Below are 16,008 nucleotides of genomic sequence, written 5' to 3' on the forward strand. Positions count from 1 at the left end.
GTTTTGATTAAAAATGTGTGAATCTTGGGGAAAAAGTTGTGTGAATCTTGGGTAAAAAAAGACCCCTTGGTGTCTGATTATAGGTACTGTAGGATATAATATTTTCCATACATAATAAATGTATTTTCAGTTACCGACCAAATGATAAACATATTTGTGTACTATGTATAGCCCCTCCACTGTTATATAGTAATCTTTAATAGTCTGGCAATGCTGGCAGGTGACACCAGCCTCCTGGGGTGACTTAGTGAGGTGACACGAGTAGTCTGGGGACCACAGTAAACTTCAGTGTTCTGTTCACCTCCATTGGATGGAAACCACCGAGCCTCATCCTTTCTCCTCTGTTCATCCGGCCGAATAATTTGAATTCAGCAGCCCTTAGCAGGATTATTCTGCATTTAGAGTGACTCCATCCATCCATCCCTCCCTCTCTCTCTCACATCCATCCCCTCCTTCCTGCTCTCTCTTCTATCTCATCCTCCTTTCATCTTCCTCCAATCCCCACTGCCAACAGACAAAAGAAATCAGAGCCCGGCTCAGGGTCCTTGGTTGCACTGAGCCGCCTCTTGTTGCTGTGCCCTGGGAAATAAACAAGGGCTTTTCTTCCTTCACCCCGTCCATAGAGAGAGAGGGAGAGAGAGCCGGGATCTAGGAAGAAAGGGAACAGGCAGGGAGGGAGAGTAGGACCAGGGAGAGGAGGGAAGAAATAGAGAGTAAGACAGATGGGCAGAGGTGATAGGCAGATGTGGCTTAGGATGTCTTGCTGTGCATCTCTATGTAGGTGCAGTGAGGAGTTAAAGGCAGATGCTCTGGACATTAATGAGCTCTGAGGGAATTTCTGCAGTGTGAGGGGGTTACACAAGCTGTCAGGTAGGAAAGGGAAATGAGAGTGTGTCGGTGCCTGCAGTAAAGGGTTGTAGCATTGTATTGTGCGTCCTCTCTGGAAATACAACGTGCAATGTGTCTAAGCCAAGGCAATGATGAATAATGTGATGGCTTTGCACTTGCTGACACCGAGGCACATAGCAAGTGCTGTTATTGTATATTGAGTGTCATTGTGGTGATGAATTCCTGACAGGTAGGATGAGAAGAGTCAGCTCATCTGCAAAGCAGGAGGACTAGGCAGGCACGCATGTGTGCATGGACAGCTTAGCACTCTTGCCACCTCTGAGCTTTTTCTTTTTATTGGTGGACTCTGGCTTCATGTGCATTTGCATCCAGCGTAGGGGAAGAGTGCATTACATGTGATAGGTAGACCGTGCGTGTGTGCAGATACTGAAGGCTCTGTGTGCCTGCAGCTAGGAGACAGGAGGAAGTATTGGAAGACTAAAGATGGCTCCTGCCGGTGCTTTCTGGGTGCTGCTGCTGGCCAGTTCCCAGCTCATATTAAGAAGTGGAGGAGAAGAGGATTCGTCCAGGGAGCAGGAGTGCAAGATGAAGAGCATCACCGTCTCGGCTCTCCCCTTCCTCCGAGAGAACGACCTCAGCATCATGCACAGCCCCTCTGCCTCCGAGCCCAAGCTCCTCTTCTCCGTCCGGAACGACTTCCCGGGGGAGATTGCGGTTGCTGACGATCTGGAGAATACAGAGCTGCCTTACTTTGTGCTGGGTAAGTGTGTAACCTGCATCCTTTCACCCTTCGCACCATCCTGGGCTGTGTGTCGCAGGGTAGCTGTGCTAATAAACACAAACACACATTTCTGCAGATGCTCGACCAGGCCCTGCAGGATGCTTGCTGAAAGTAAATATATACATTGCCTTTTTGTATCTGGCATTTGCAGATCTGTAAAAGACAACTCCACTTTTGAGCAGCAAGAAGAGAGGTGTGTGGAGTGCATAAGCTACACTCACTTCTGTATTCTTGACACTCCAGTCTGCTGTTTATATGTCTTGGTGGGATGTACCTTCTAGACCCATTGCCGATTTACATATCTGCAGGACTGTTGGCCAACATTGGGCCTGTATGTTTATAGTTAAGTCTTGAAAAAATGTGCAAAGTGTAGTGATCTTTGGTAACCAATCAAATCTCAGCTTTCTTTAACCAGAATAGTAAAAAGGATCAAACCTGATTGGTTACATTAGGTTGTTGCACTTTGTACATAGTTGTACTTAGTACTGTCCTATTTAATGGACCTACTCGTTCTGGGCAGTTGTGAGCCTTGCCCTCATAAATCTACACCACAACTCAAAAGTGGTGGATCTGGAACATTAAAGTACATTAAGTGCAGTTTTCATGCTCCATTCAGTTTGCCCTGTCCCATTGATCACCACTGATGTTTAAAGCGGAGAAGCCCTTTAAATTCCAGTGGAAAGTCTTCATCTCTGTTGGGAGCCTGTGTCCTGCATCCACTCTCATTTTAAAACTGTTTTGGTTGCAGCAAATTGTAATTATCTTCTTAATCAGTTGTATGCTGTTGAATCTGTATTTGAGCACTGTGTGCACTTCAGAGATGAAAAGCGCATCTGCCTTAGTTCTGTGCTCCAGATTTGGCCAGAGGCGTGCTTGTTAAATTGGGTCGATTGATGTGTGAAGTTGGTCCAGCGGCCAAAGAGAAAAATGTCCACTTAAGATCATTGCAAATCTCATCCCAGAGTTGTCCTCTGCAAATGTAATGATAACAGGCTGAAGGTTACATAGAAGAATTTACCCTTGGTGAAGAAAACATTGACTAAGAGATAAGTATCTGACTTTGCGTCACACAAGGCTACTGTACTGTACTAATGCATTCCCTTTCCACTATAAGGATCAGAGACTTTGGTCACAGAGGACATAGGACAGATATCTTACTCATTTATAGTGGATCAGTTCAGTGCTTTAAGTGGCCCAAAAGAGGTGCCGGTACTCTATTATAGCCTATAAATTTTGAGCCCCCCCCACCCTACATCAGGGTCCCCACAGAGCACCCCCCCCCCCTGGCCTGGGCTGGGACTCCGGAGCATGGGGACTCACTGGTGGTGACTGGTCTGGCTCTGGAGTGGGGAAATATTTTTGGGGCAGACAATTGAGGGCGCAGATGTCCAAAATTAGTGTACTGGTACGCTAAGGCGCACGGAGAGGTGGCTGTATGCTCAAGAGCCGTATTTGGAAGTGGCGGTACTGAGTACCAGTGCATGCCGGCCCACTTAAAGCACTGGATCAGTTACTTACCATTCCAGTGTAACTTTCTAGACTCCTCTGAGAGTTAAGGCTCAAACACATCATGAGTAGTTTAGATGGAAGTACATTGTGAAGCAATTGCAAGTCCTAAATTACCCAGTGCGGGTTATCATCAGTAATAGATTAATTTAGATCGAGGCTGCTGGTTAGGAGAAAGGCCTAAAGTTATTTGTGTATTTAGTGGTGGCTGGGATGCATTAAAGGATTGTTGAAGTTTGTGGTCCTCAAATATTGCTTTAATTGTTCCCAGAAAAACCAGGTGATTGTCAGCTATCTTGACCACCTCTGTCTAACTGTGGATTGACAAATCTGCTACAGATTGGACTGACACCAGTTTGGAATGAGAAAACTGTCTGTATGTTCCTTCGACACGCAAAGAGTACATGGAGTCAGGAAACCAGGGCATCTGTTTTCAGAGTTTTGGTCTTTAACTTGCACTGGTGGACCGTGGATTCCAAATCCTGGTTTTGGACCTCTAGTCAGAGTCCTGTCAGATACTGATTAGTAGTTATTGACATGGTATGCCAATGGTTAGGTGTTTGGTTAGTGGGAGGCAAACTTGGACAGTAGGTTTTAGAGGAACAGTTGATTGGCTTGGTTGGAAATTTTTGGTGGGTCCCTCACTCACGTTAGCACCAGGAATTGGTTAAATTATTTATCACACTTTTCATTACTAAAAGAACATATAGCCCATCATGTTTTGATGTACAGATTATGTCCACATGTCTAACGTCTATGACTATCAGTTCACTATTTCAACTATAGAAGACATCTTTAGGCCCAAATCTACCACTGCTATGTATAAATCCCAGGGTTTTGAACAATAGGGTCTCCTTCCAGACTTTCTCACTTTGTTCCCCACTTTTATGTCAATTTTTCTCTCTCTTTGGTCGCAACCAGAAGGGACTCATTCTGTCCTCTGTGAACGAATAATGAAAATCTATCACAAAAATATATGAAGTCTAGAGAAAATGCTAGTTGCTTGGCCCCCATACAAGTCTTTTTACTACAATACTTTATGGCAAAGGTCTCCAGATAAGAAAAAAATACTTTTCTGACCTGTATACCTGTTTCTGACTTAGAAAATAACTAAGCCAGAGGATCAGCAGAACAGTCAGACATCTAGCAATCGCAGCTCTATATTTCCCCCATGAGAGTATTTTAGTGACAAAAATTTTAAAACAAGAGAAATAAAGACTCAATTGTATTGGCAGCAACAGGTACCCAAACCTATGAATTCATGTGCCAGGTTTTTGCCTTTGACTTTCCAAGAATGATGAGATCAGATGTCAGGGGTTTATACTTTAGTTTTGGGTGGAAAGCCTATTTAAAGAAAAACTCTAACTTCAAGTTTCTTAGTGTTCTGTCACCCAGGGGACAAACTACTTGTAATACTTTGTCCCTATGTGCTTTGTAAGCCTAGCAATGGGGATGGAAAGCTGCCCCTCCTCCCCGGGCCATGGAACCATGTAGCTAACAAGGAAATGGCTACATCAAACCTGGTGCTTGTCTTGACTCCATGGGCTTGGCTGAGACATGCTGTGGCAAGAGGAATGCATAGGGATGGGAGGCTAACATGCCCCTTCCCTCAGCATTCATATTGGAGCTTCTTATCTTGGGCAAGTGCTTGGAGACAAGACAAGAAGTGCCAAATGTCAAACAGCCATTTCTTCGCTAGCTGCATTGTTGGATGTTACGGTAGGAGGGGGAGCGCTCTGTCTGACCCTGTAGCTATTAGAAAGTACGTAGACAAAGTACTGCAAAAAAAAAATAAAGTGAGAGTTGTTATTTCAAAGAGAGGTATAGTCAAAGATTTTTTTGGCCTTACTTTTCCTGTGGGTCAAAGGATTGCACCTACTTGTGCTCTCCTGTGACCCAGACTCAACCAACAGCTGACTGAAGCCTGCTGTTGGCTGATGTTACAGAGCCTGTCCAGGCTCTGGCCAGGATCCTGCCAGAACTGCAGCTAGCTCAGCCTCTCAGCATGCCACTGAGAGCCTGAGTCAGCTGCTCCTCCCGCTCCCTCCCTAGCCTGTGAGCGCTGAAGAGGGCTGAAGAGCCAGAGCAGAGAGTGGCGACTGGCAGTCTCTTCTCAGAACTGACTGAGACCTGAGCAATCAGTGGTTATGTAATCGCTCAGTTTTTGGTCTTGGAGCCACAGGGGACAGCTGCATCACCACAGTGATGCTGTGCAGGGAGGTGAGTATGTATTTTTTTTTTTCTATTCTCACACTTCTTTCATGAATAAAAAATTCAATAAAAAATTGCTAAAAAGTGCTGTTTAAGACAAATCTGTGCTTTGTTCAAGCAAAGGAGAAGGAACAGGTTCACTTTAATGCAGACCCCCCCCCCCCCCCAGAAGCACTTACTTTCTTTCCATTAAGCCAAATTTTTTTCCGTACTTGGAAGTACAGGGCATTTCCTTTGTTTTTTTATCCCTAAATGGCGTGAAGGAAGGTAGGTACAGTATGTCCAGCCAGGTTTGGGGAGGAACGTATAAAGGAAATGGGTTGGTTTGCCTTTTGATATTTAATATATTTTGACTGCTTTTATTTCATAAAAGTTCAGCCCAGTTAATACCAAAACTTCTTTCTTTAGTTGTTGTCTTTAATTTAACAGAGCTGCCATCTGAGTTTTGGCATGTACAGCAGCCATGGCCAATAAGTGGGATCCTCATTGTATTTTTGAATTTACTTTGTAGTATGAGATTATGAAACAAAGTAGGAATGAGAGGAGGCCAGTGGGTGACTCTGCCCATCAAGCTTCATCTGTAACTGGGATATCGCTTTTGGGTGAAGTGAGCATTTTTCATAGACACAGGCCTTTTTAATAACGTAATGCAAAGGTAAGGGATGCAGTTCTTGCAATTATGCAAACTGCAGTAACTCATAAAAATTATTAGGATTCTATAGTTAAATGACGGAGGTTGATTTTTTGTTATGGGTTACTGCAATTTTCACATACATGGGACACCTTACACTACCCTATTATACAACAATAAATGAAGGTTGAGGCTAGGATAGTTGAAGGTGTGATGGTGAGGAAGAGGCAAAGCCCTGAGATCAGTGACCTCCACTCTTTTGATTTAAAAGTCCCCGCTGTTTGCCAAGGCAGAGACAATCAAGACTTACAGAAGGACATTTATACCTGCAGAACTGGAATTTTACTGGTCTGCCTACTATGTAAGTCCAATTGTCTGTAAAACATAAAAACATGTTATAAGTATGCTTTATCTTTGTTATTTGTAACTACAGAGGTATTCTATAAAAGCTAAGGAAAGAAAATGTGAAGGTATTATCTTTGACTTTCTTTAGAATGCAGCCACAACTTAGTAGAAAGTCCTGTTCCCTGCCAACATGCTGCAGAAAAGGACCCTTGCTCTCTGTGTGGAAGCAGTGGTCTTTCTGAAGATGTCCAACAAGCCCCCTGCTAAGACAAACCTACATATATTTCTGCAAATCTCAAACTCTCTGTTGATTTGGAGAGCACTGACTCAGCAGAGGATGCGTCAGATCTCGACAGAGAGACCACTGCTTCCACATACAGAACAAGGATCCATCTTTACAGCATGCTAGCAGGGCACAGGCTGTTCTTGGAAGTTAAAGTGGGCTTTAAATATACAAATAATACCTATTGCAAAATTAAGTAGTAAGATGTTCCCTTAAAGGTTGCTGCAAAAGGTACTGGGGTACTCTTTGTAACTACAGAAGTCTATATGACATCTGTTTCCATTTTAATCCCTCACAGCTGGGGTCAATCTATGGATCCAGTACCATGTCAGAATGGAGGCACTGGTGTAAAACATAAAAACATGTTATACGTATGCTTTCTCTTTGTTACTTGTAACTACATAGGTATTCTATAAAAGCTAAGGAAAGAAAATGTGAAGGTATTATCTTTGACTTTCTTTAGAAAGCAGCCACAACTTAGTAGAAAGTCCTGTTCCCTGCCAACATGCTGCAGAAAAGGACCCTTGCTCTCTGTGTGGAAGCAGTGTTCTTTCTGTAGATGTCCAACAAGACCCCTGCTAAGACAAACCTACGTATATTTCTGCAAAGCTCATGCTCTCTGTTGATTTGGAGAGCCCTGACTCACCAGAAGATGCGTCAGATCTCGACAGAGAGGCCACTGCTTCCACATTCAGAACAAGGATCAATCTTTACAGCATGCTAGCAGGGCACAGGCTGTTCTTGGGCTTTAAATATATAAATTATACCTATTTCAAAATTAAGTAGAAAGAAGTTTCCGAAGTTCCCTTAAAGGTTGCTACAAAAGGTACTGGGGTACTCTTTGTAACTACAGAAGTATATGGGACATCTGTTTCCATTTTGATCCATCACAGCTGGGGTCAGTCTATGGACCTAGTACCATGTCAGAATGGAGGCACTGGTGTGAAAGTGGCCTAGGAGCTGTGAAGATAGAAATAGGTTCTGGATGATGCAGTAGAGTTCCAGGAAAGAGGACTAACAATATCCAAGAGAAACTACTTTGCTTATTGATCCGGGAAGTAACCTCATTGTTTTTGGGTGTTGGGAAGGAATATTTTCCCTGTTAGAGGAACCTAGACAATGTTTTATAATGTTTATCCTGTCTTTCCCCAAGAGTCGGTTCACACTATGGTGACATGACTTCGGGGCGACTTGAACAAGTCCCCGTGCACTGCGACTTTGGCATGGCTTGCACTGACTTCACATAATGGAAGTCAATGCAAGTCACTCCAACTTTGGCCAAATGTAGTGCGGGAACCTTTTTCTAAGTCGGAGCGACTTGAGTCGCTCCTATTAGAACGGTTTCCATTGCACAGAATGGAGCAAGTCGGAGTAGTGTGAATCGGCACTAAATCAGCTGTTGTTATTTCATTTTTTCATTTTCAACCCAGCCTGGTAATTATGCTGGTAGGCAATACAGAGATACAGTATATCAAATAAATGTGCTACTTTGAATGAGCTCTTCAGACGTTTAGGCCACCTGTTTCATGGTAACATACACAAAGAAGGTTTGTTAAGAAAGTACGACTAAAGCCCCGTACACACGTACCAATTGTCGGCCGTAAATATTCGCCCGACGACCGATCGGCCAATTGTAGGCTTGTTAGTATGATGCTTCCGACAGCCGACAGCGCATTTTCGGCCGAACAGAATCTGTCGTGCAGGCATTAAAATTTTTGTTGGCCAACACCAGAACGGCCGATTGTTCCTCAGTCAGTACAGAATTCGTCTGACAATCAGCAGATTTGCAAGACTGGGCATGCTCAGAAAAGAAAAAACACACGGAAAGTTAACCATCACATGACATCACTTCTGCAGTCGGCTGCTGTTGGCCGACAAAATTCGTGTGCAGTCTTTTGCAGTTTTCAACAGACACGACAGCCCTGGACAAAAGACGGACGATCGTTTGGCCGACAATCGGTACGTGTGTACGGGGCTTTAGTTTCTGAATGGTTTGGACCTAGACTTACAGTACAGTATAACAAAACTAGGAGAAAATTCCATTATGTTATTGCAAGAGTTAGTTGGTGTGATTTAGTCAATAATTTGCTATGAGCCTATGACCTAACCTGGTATTTCTCAATTTTCTAGCCTGAGATAAACTCGGCACTGTTGGGGTTTCAGTCACCAAAGGAAAGAATAAAGCTGACACAGTGACTGCCTGAGAAATTTATTACATTTAAAGTCCACTTGAAAGTGCTATGTCTGTAATGTCTGGATGTTGGCAAGCTTGGTTCCTACATCTACACAATCCCAGAGCTGAGATCTCTCCTTTATTAACTCAGCCATGTATTTGTAACCACTGCTGACCAGAGCTGGAGACCTTTCTCTTCCTGCTGCTTTCTCTATAATCATCATATTAATACAGTTTACCATTACAACCTGCACTAAGGCTGCATACAGACTGCTGTGGAATATACAGTGGGTACGGAAAGTATTCAGACCCCCTTAAATTTTTCACTCTTTGTTATATTGCAGCCATTTGCTAAAATCATTTAAGTTCATTCTTCTTCCTCATGAATGTACACACAGCACCCCATACTGACAGAAAAACACAGAATTGTTGACATTGTTGCAAATTTATTAAAAAAGAAAAACTGAAATATCACATGGTCCTAAGTATTCAGACCCTTTGCTCAGTATTTAGTAGAAGCCCCCTTTTGATCTAATACAGCCAGGAGTCTTTTTGGGAAAGATGCAACAAGTCTTTCACACCTGGATTTGGGGATCCTCTGCCATTCCTCCTTGCAGATCCTCTCCAGTTCTGTCAGGTTGGATGGTAAACGTTGGTGGACAGCCATTTTTAGGTCTCTCCAGAGATGCTCAATTGGGTTTAAGTCAGGGCCCTGGCTGGGCCATTCAAGAACAGTCACGGAGTTGTTGTGAAGCCATTCCTTCGTTATTTTAGCTGTGTGCTTAGGGTCATTGTCTTGTTGGAAGGTAAACCTTCGGCCCAGTCTGAGGTCCAGAGCACTCTGGAGAAGGTTTTTGTCCAGGATATCCCTGTACTTGGCCGCATTCATCTTTCCCTCGATTGCAACCAATCGTCCTGTCCCTGCAGCTGAAAAACACCCCCACAGCATGATGCTGCCACCACCATGCTTCACTGTTGGGACTGTATTGGACAGGTGATGAGCAGTGCCTGGTTTTCTCCACACATACCGCTTAGAATTAAGGCCAAAAAGTTATATTTTGGTCTCATCAGACCAGAGAATCTTATTTCTCACCATCTTGGAGTCCTTCAGGTGTTTTTTAGCAAACTTCATGCGGGCTTTCATGTGTCTTACACTGAGGAGAGGCTTCCGTCGGGCCACTCTGCCATAAAGCCCCGACTGGTGGAGGGCTGATGTGATGGTTGACTTTCTACAACTTTCTCCCATCTCCTGACTGCATCTCTGGAGCTCAGCCACAGTGATCTTTGGGTTCTTCTTTACCTCTCTACCAAGGCTCTTCTCCCCTGATAGCTCAGTTTGGCCGGACGGCCAGCTCTAGGAAGGGTTCTGGTCGTCCCAAACGTCTTCCATTTGAGGATTATGGAGGCCACTGTGCTCTTAGGAACCTTAAGTGCAGCAGAAATCTTTTTGTAACCTTGGCCAGATCTGTGCCTTGCCACAATTCTGTCTCTGAGCTCTTCAGGCAGTTCCTTTGACCTCATGATTCTCATTTGCTCTGACATGCATTGTGATCTGGAAGGTCTTATATAGACAGGTGTGTGGCTTTCCTAATCAAGTCCAATCAGTATAATCAAACACAGCTGGACTCAAATGAAGTTGTAGAACCATCTCAAGGATGATCAAAAGAAATCGAAAGCACCTGAGTTAAATATATGAGTGTCACAGCAAAGGGTCAGAATACTTAGGACCATGTGATATTTCAGTTTTTCTTTTTTAATAAATCTGCAACAATGTCAACAATTCTGTGTTTTTCTGTCAGTATGGGGTGCTATGTGTACATTCATGAGGAAGAAGAATGAACTTAAATGATTTTAGCAAATGGCTGCAATATAACAAAGAGTGAAAAATTTAAGGGGGTCTGAATACTTTCCGTACCCACTGTATATGTGTGTTGCGTTATGGCAGCGCACTACAACACATTGATGGTAAACCACTCTGCATCATGGCGTGCTAATATGAATGCACTGTGTTGTGTGTTGGGGTACCATTAAAAGTGAATGGCAATCCAATGCAGCACACTGAAAATAGTTGTAAACCCTCACATATACCCAGTGAAGTGAACAGCCTTAGATGCTACACAGAGAAGAAACAAATCCTCCTACATAGGTTTTACTAGTTTATCTGCAGTCTTCTCCTCTCTACACCCTTTTAGGTCCCGTGTACACTGCTGCTGATAAACAAACGTTTAGGAGCAGTTGGGAATTGTTTTCAGCAGCCCCTGAACTCTCCTCTATGTTATCTTATCTGTCAGTGTACACTGATTTTTTTTATAGTCCTTTAGAGGCAGTTGTGTTTAGAGGCATTTTCTTGAAAGCAAAAAAAATGCATTCAGAACAGAAGTTCATAGGCATTTGAAAAATGGAAAATGCTGCTAGCAGCTTGCAAACGTGTCTAAATGCGGTGGTAACGTTTATAGGCGTTTTTGTGTATAGGCGTTTATAATAGCAAAACATTGCTGACCATTTGCAATAGGGAAAACCAGAGTGAGAGGGAGAGAGAAAGAGAGAGAGAGTGAGAGAGAGGGAGATCAGTAAAAACTGGTATCTGCAAAAACTTTTCTAAACTAAAACGTTGATGAACGGCGGTAAACGCGGCATGTTAAAGTGATCAAACGGGCGTTTTTTTAACTTCGCTCACTGTCTAGTTCCAGCGTCCAGAAGAGGTTTTCAAATGTCCAGTGTACATGAGGCCTTAAAAGTGCAGAGCATGTTAAAATCTTTCTTTATCTATCAGGAGCAAAGAGGAGGGGGTGGAGAGGCTGCAGTAACAGTGTGTGAGAGCTGATTGGAAGAAAGGCACCCCCCCCTCCACACAGCTGAAGAACTGCGTTCTGAATAGACATGCTGTCTGCTGAGCTCTCCCCCCACCCCCCTCCCTCACGATACAAATATATCTCATGTATCAGGAAAACATCTCAGAAGTGACTTATGCTGATAACAGAGGAACGAAACACCAGAGAGAAATTACACTTAGAGCTTTGGGGAGAGATAAGTAAACCCTATGGATATATGTGCTTTGCTCAGATTACATGACTGAGGTTTACAACCACTTTAAAGTGGAACTAAACCCACAAATTTAACGGTCTCAAAAGAACAGTTACATTCCCGTCATGCCGGGAATACTAACAGTCATATTTGTTTGTGTTCTTAACCAAACTGTCAAACCATCCAATGGCTGGTGTCATAACTGATCATATGTAGAGCATCATGGCAGTTGCAGATCAAGCAAAGGCTAAGATGGCAGCTTCCTTGGCTGAAAAGGCTAGGAGGGTTTAGTTCCACTTTAAGCTGCCCATGTACAATTTTGTCCAAAAAATAGTACAGAATTCTGAAAAATCAATTGTCAAAGCATTCAATTATGCCGTCATTGAGTCAACTAATTTTGTTTGAAGGCCCTTCATTTTTTTTCCACATCTGCTACTTGAATGCATTCCCAGACATATTAAACAGGTTTCTTTTATTGCTTAGGAAATCATTGAAAAGGAAAGCAAAATTAATTTAAATGTACAATTATATTGCATATGTTCAGCAGTCAATGGGGTTATAATGGATAAATTCTCTCTCTTAAATTCTCTCACTTCTCTCCCTCTCTCTTCTCTCTCCTTTCCCCCTTTCTCTTTCTCTATCTCTATATACGGTAGGTAGAGTATATATATTGGAATTTACTTATACCTGCAATTTTGCATACACTATACAGAAACATTTTTGTTCTTTCATACATTCCTGTATCTTACAATAGAAAGGAATATTAATGACCGCAATAATTCTTGATTAACCTTTTCCTAGCACATGTTACTGAGGGTCACATTAACAGTTAGAATTTTAATCAAATAGATTCAGATAAGAAATTAATCATAAAAAAAAAAAAAAAAAAATCAGTCCTTTTGCCTTTGAATTTTCCATTTTCCCATTAACCAATAAAAAAAATCAAAGACCATTCCAAAAACAACATTTTTCTAACAAAGCTTAAATGGTGTATGGCCAGCTTTAGTTTTCATGCGTTTCCATGTGTTACAGTAACTCACATGGTAAAACGCCTTTTTTTGCGCAGAACTGCAGCAGTCTGAACCAGACCTAAAACTTAAAGTGATAAAATAAAACAAAAAAAAGAATACTTTTCTTTTTCAGGCTTTTCACCGGATGATCTTGCCAGCAGCACACCTGCTGTATTAGAGTGCCCCCACTCTGGATGAAGTAGCAGAGGGGGCACCTTTTGGACAGCAGCATTGTCAGTCTAGGGGGAGGTAGTGTTATAATGTAGTAGCAGATTTAAATACACAAACAAATTGAAGCCAAACTCCAGCTCACACTGTATAATCAATGCAGTGGTTCTCACCAACAGGCCAGGTTTGCAAGATAACTAAATTACATCACAGGTGATCTCATTTGCTGCTCAGTGATTGCAGTATTCTAGTCTGCATCTCCCCAAGGTAATACTTAAAATCTGGCCTGTTATGCCTCGTACACACGCAACGATTATCGGCCGACCGATAGGCCGTCTTTTGTCCAGTGTTGTTGTGTTGGTTGGAATGTGCTCTAGACTGCACATGAATTTTCTCGGCCAACAAAAATCTACTTCAGAAGTGATGTCATGTGCTGGTTTACTTTCTGTGTGTTTTTTCTGCTCTGAGCATGCCCAGTCTTGCTCATCAGATTTTTGTCTGCCGAAATCTGTAAATCGGCCGTTCTGTTGACGTCCAACAAAAATTTTATAGTCTGCACACCAGATTTTGTTTGGCCGAAAAGTCAGAGTCGGTTGTCGAAAGCATCATACTAACAAGCCGAAAATTGGCCATTTGGACGTTGGCCAAAAATTCACGGCCAACTATCGATGCGTGTGTACGAGGCATAGGTGGGTCCCGAGGACCGAAGTTGAGAACCACTGAGTTACAGTAAGATTTTTTTTCCTTTTGGGATAATACATAAGAGCTGATCATTGTAAGTGCCACATCAGTGTTAAATGGATTGTCTCATGTCTGTAACTGATACAATCTGCAAGAAAGCTTGTTCTTTTGAAAAACACCAGACCTACTGGCTGGATCACCAGGTGAAAATAAGGGAAATAAAGCCTAAAAAGAAGAACAAATACAGCGATCACATCTTAGAATTGGTAAGCTGCAATAATATATGTTTAATACTGCTTTAAAGTTAGTCCACCCCAAACTGATTTTTCAGTTTCTTTTATTGTCTAAGCACTCTATTGGTAAGCTACCTGCTCTGGAGCTCCTGGGTCTGCACACCTACTGTGGCCATTAGAAGGGGGTTCCACCATTATATTTAATATTTCTTTTCTTTTTTTTTTTAATTCCAAATATATTTAATATTTATTTTCTATTGTGTGGACTGTAATAGGAGGAGCTGGAACATGCAAAGGTAGGTGAGGACAGCCAGAATACCAAGGTAGACGGGGACAGAGCTGGGAATTATTGCAGAAAGGTTTTGCCGTTAAAGTGTCCTTGACGTATAAAAAGATAGTAGCTGCATCAGCCCCGCAGGTTCTACCTCCAAGAAAATCAGCTTTGTGTGAAGGAGCCCTTTGTGATTTTTTAATTAAATATCATACTTTTACTTTAGATTACCTAATACCACTGTGCAATAGAGATTATACTGCTGTCTACGCACAATGCACCAGAACTTAATTGCAGAGTTAACATAAATGTTTCTTCTGATAAATATGCTTTTAGAGTGAAGCATGCTGGGAAGGGAATGTTTATTGGAAGTTAGTTTAGTGCTTTGTGTATAAAATAGATGGGCTTCATGTACACTGGCCTACACTAACTGCGGCTGTGGGAAAACGCAAAACACGTTTTCCCATGGCTAGCGATCAAAACGTTCCTATCCTGAATGCGGTTCTTCCACATACAGGAGAGGGAGGTTGAAGCTCACCTAAACGTGGCAACTCTTAAGCCCCGTACACACGATCAGATTATTGAACGATCTGTCGTCCGTTTTTGTGGCATGCTAGTCTGATGTGGAAAGTGAAGAGGTTATTTTCATACGAATTTTCCCGTACGACAGAATTCTACTTCAGAAGTGATGTCATGTGTTGGATTGCTTTGTATGTGTTCTTTCGTCTCTGAGCATGCCTAGTCTTGCTCTTAAGATTTTTTTCGATCTAAATCTGTACTAATGAGACGAAAATCGGACATTGTATTATGAACGACAAAAATTTTTTAGCCTGCACATCAGGATTTTGTAAGCTGAAAAGTCGGAGTTGGCTGTCGAAAGCACTATAATAACAATCCGAAAATCGGCAGATTGGTCGTCGGACGAATTTTGTGTACATTGACATGTAGGCTTTCATGGAGTTGAGTAGCTTTGGCAAAAAAAAAATGCGTCCTGTAGAAGAGAAAATGGACGGAGCATCACTATAAGGAGGAACAGGTCAGAGAAGGGTCAACTAGGATGGTAGTGGGGTAGTGGTGTTGTTCTTACCTGGTCAGAGGCTGAAGTTCAGATGGGCAGGATTGAGCCACAAGGGTGGTGCTTGCAAGGAATGCTGGGATTCATTCCAGAAAGTTTTGACAAAGAGGAAGCATCCTCTTCCTCCTGCCCTATGTTTTGGAATCCTAGGGTGCTTGGGATTGTGGGGCAAAGTTTTTATGGTTACAAATTTTTATTCATTAGATGATAATAATAAATACAAAAACAAGTTGAAAAAATTGACCATTTGTTACAGCAGCATGGTGGGTCTTTAGGGGGTCAGTGTTTAATAATATTGTCACAAAAAGTGGGGGGTCTATCTGGGGTATGGCGCTTCCAGTTGGTTATTGGCAGTTCTCCCAGGAGCTAGGTCTCCTGGGAGAAAATGTAAGAATATTGGGTCCGTAATCGTCTTCGAGCCGCTTGGGGTGCGGCTAAGGATATGGGTATTTCACGCAGTCCGTGTCTTTTTTAAAAAAGGGTTTATTGGACCGAAGTTGAGGTATCGGTTAGTCATGCCAAAAGCTTCCAAACTCAAGTTTAAGAGCTACCAGTGTAGGCTAGTGTACATGAGGCCTTACAATTGAGAGTTGTGAACTCCAAGAGGTTAGGTATAGGAAAATAAGCACCCCCTCTTTCAATTTCCCTTAATCGTTTATTTAAACTGTAACAATGAACTTTCCTTATTTGCTCTCTTTTGACCTGAAAGCATTTTAGTATAAGTGCAAAACAATACCTGTTGATCCTGCCAGAAATTCAGTGTATTA

General features: G+C 42.5%; 1 protein-coding gene across 2 annotated transcripts in view; it reads left to right on the forward strand.

The window, feature by feature from the left end:
* Positions 1–495: 495 nt before the first annotated feature.
* Positions 496–16,008, forward strand: part of ASTN1 (astrotactin 1) — an 808,141-nt gene continuing 792,628 nt past the window's right edge. For both annotated transcript variants that reach the window (XM_082264783.1, XM_082264784.1), the window contains exon 1: positions 496–1,609. In XM_082264783.1, the coding sequence (XP_082120909.1) occupies positions 1,333–1,609 (277 nt within the window). In that variant the 5' untranslated portion in view covers positions 496–1,332. The remainder of the gene's footprint in view (positions 1,610–16,008) is intronic.

The sequence above is a fragment of the Pelophylax lessonae genome (assembly GCF_965119305.1).
Source record: "Pelophylax lessonae genome assembly, chromosome: 8".
Lineage (NCBI taxonomy): Eukaryota > Metazoa > Chordata > Amphibia > Anura > Ranidae > Pelophylax > Pelophylax lessonae.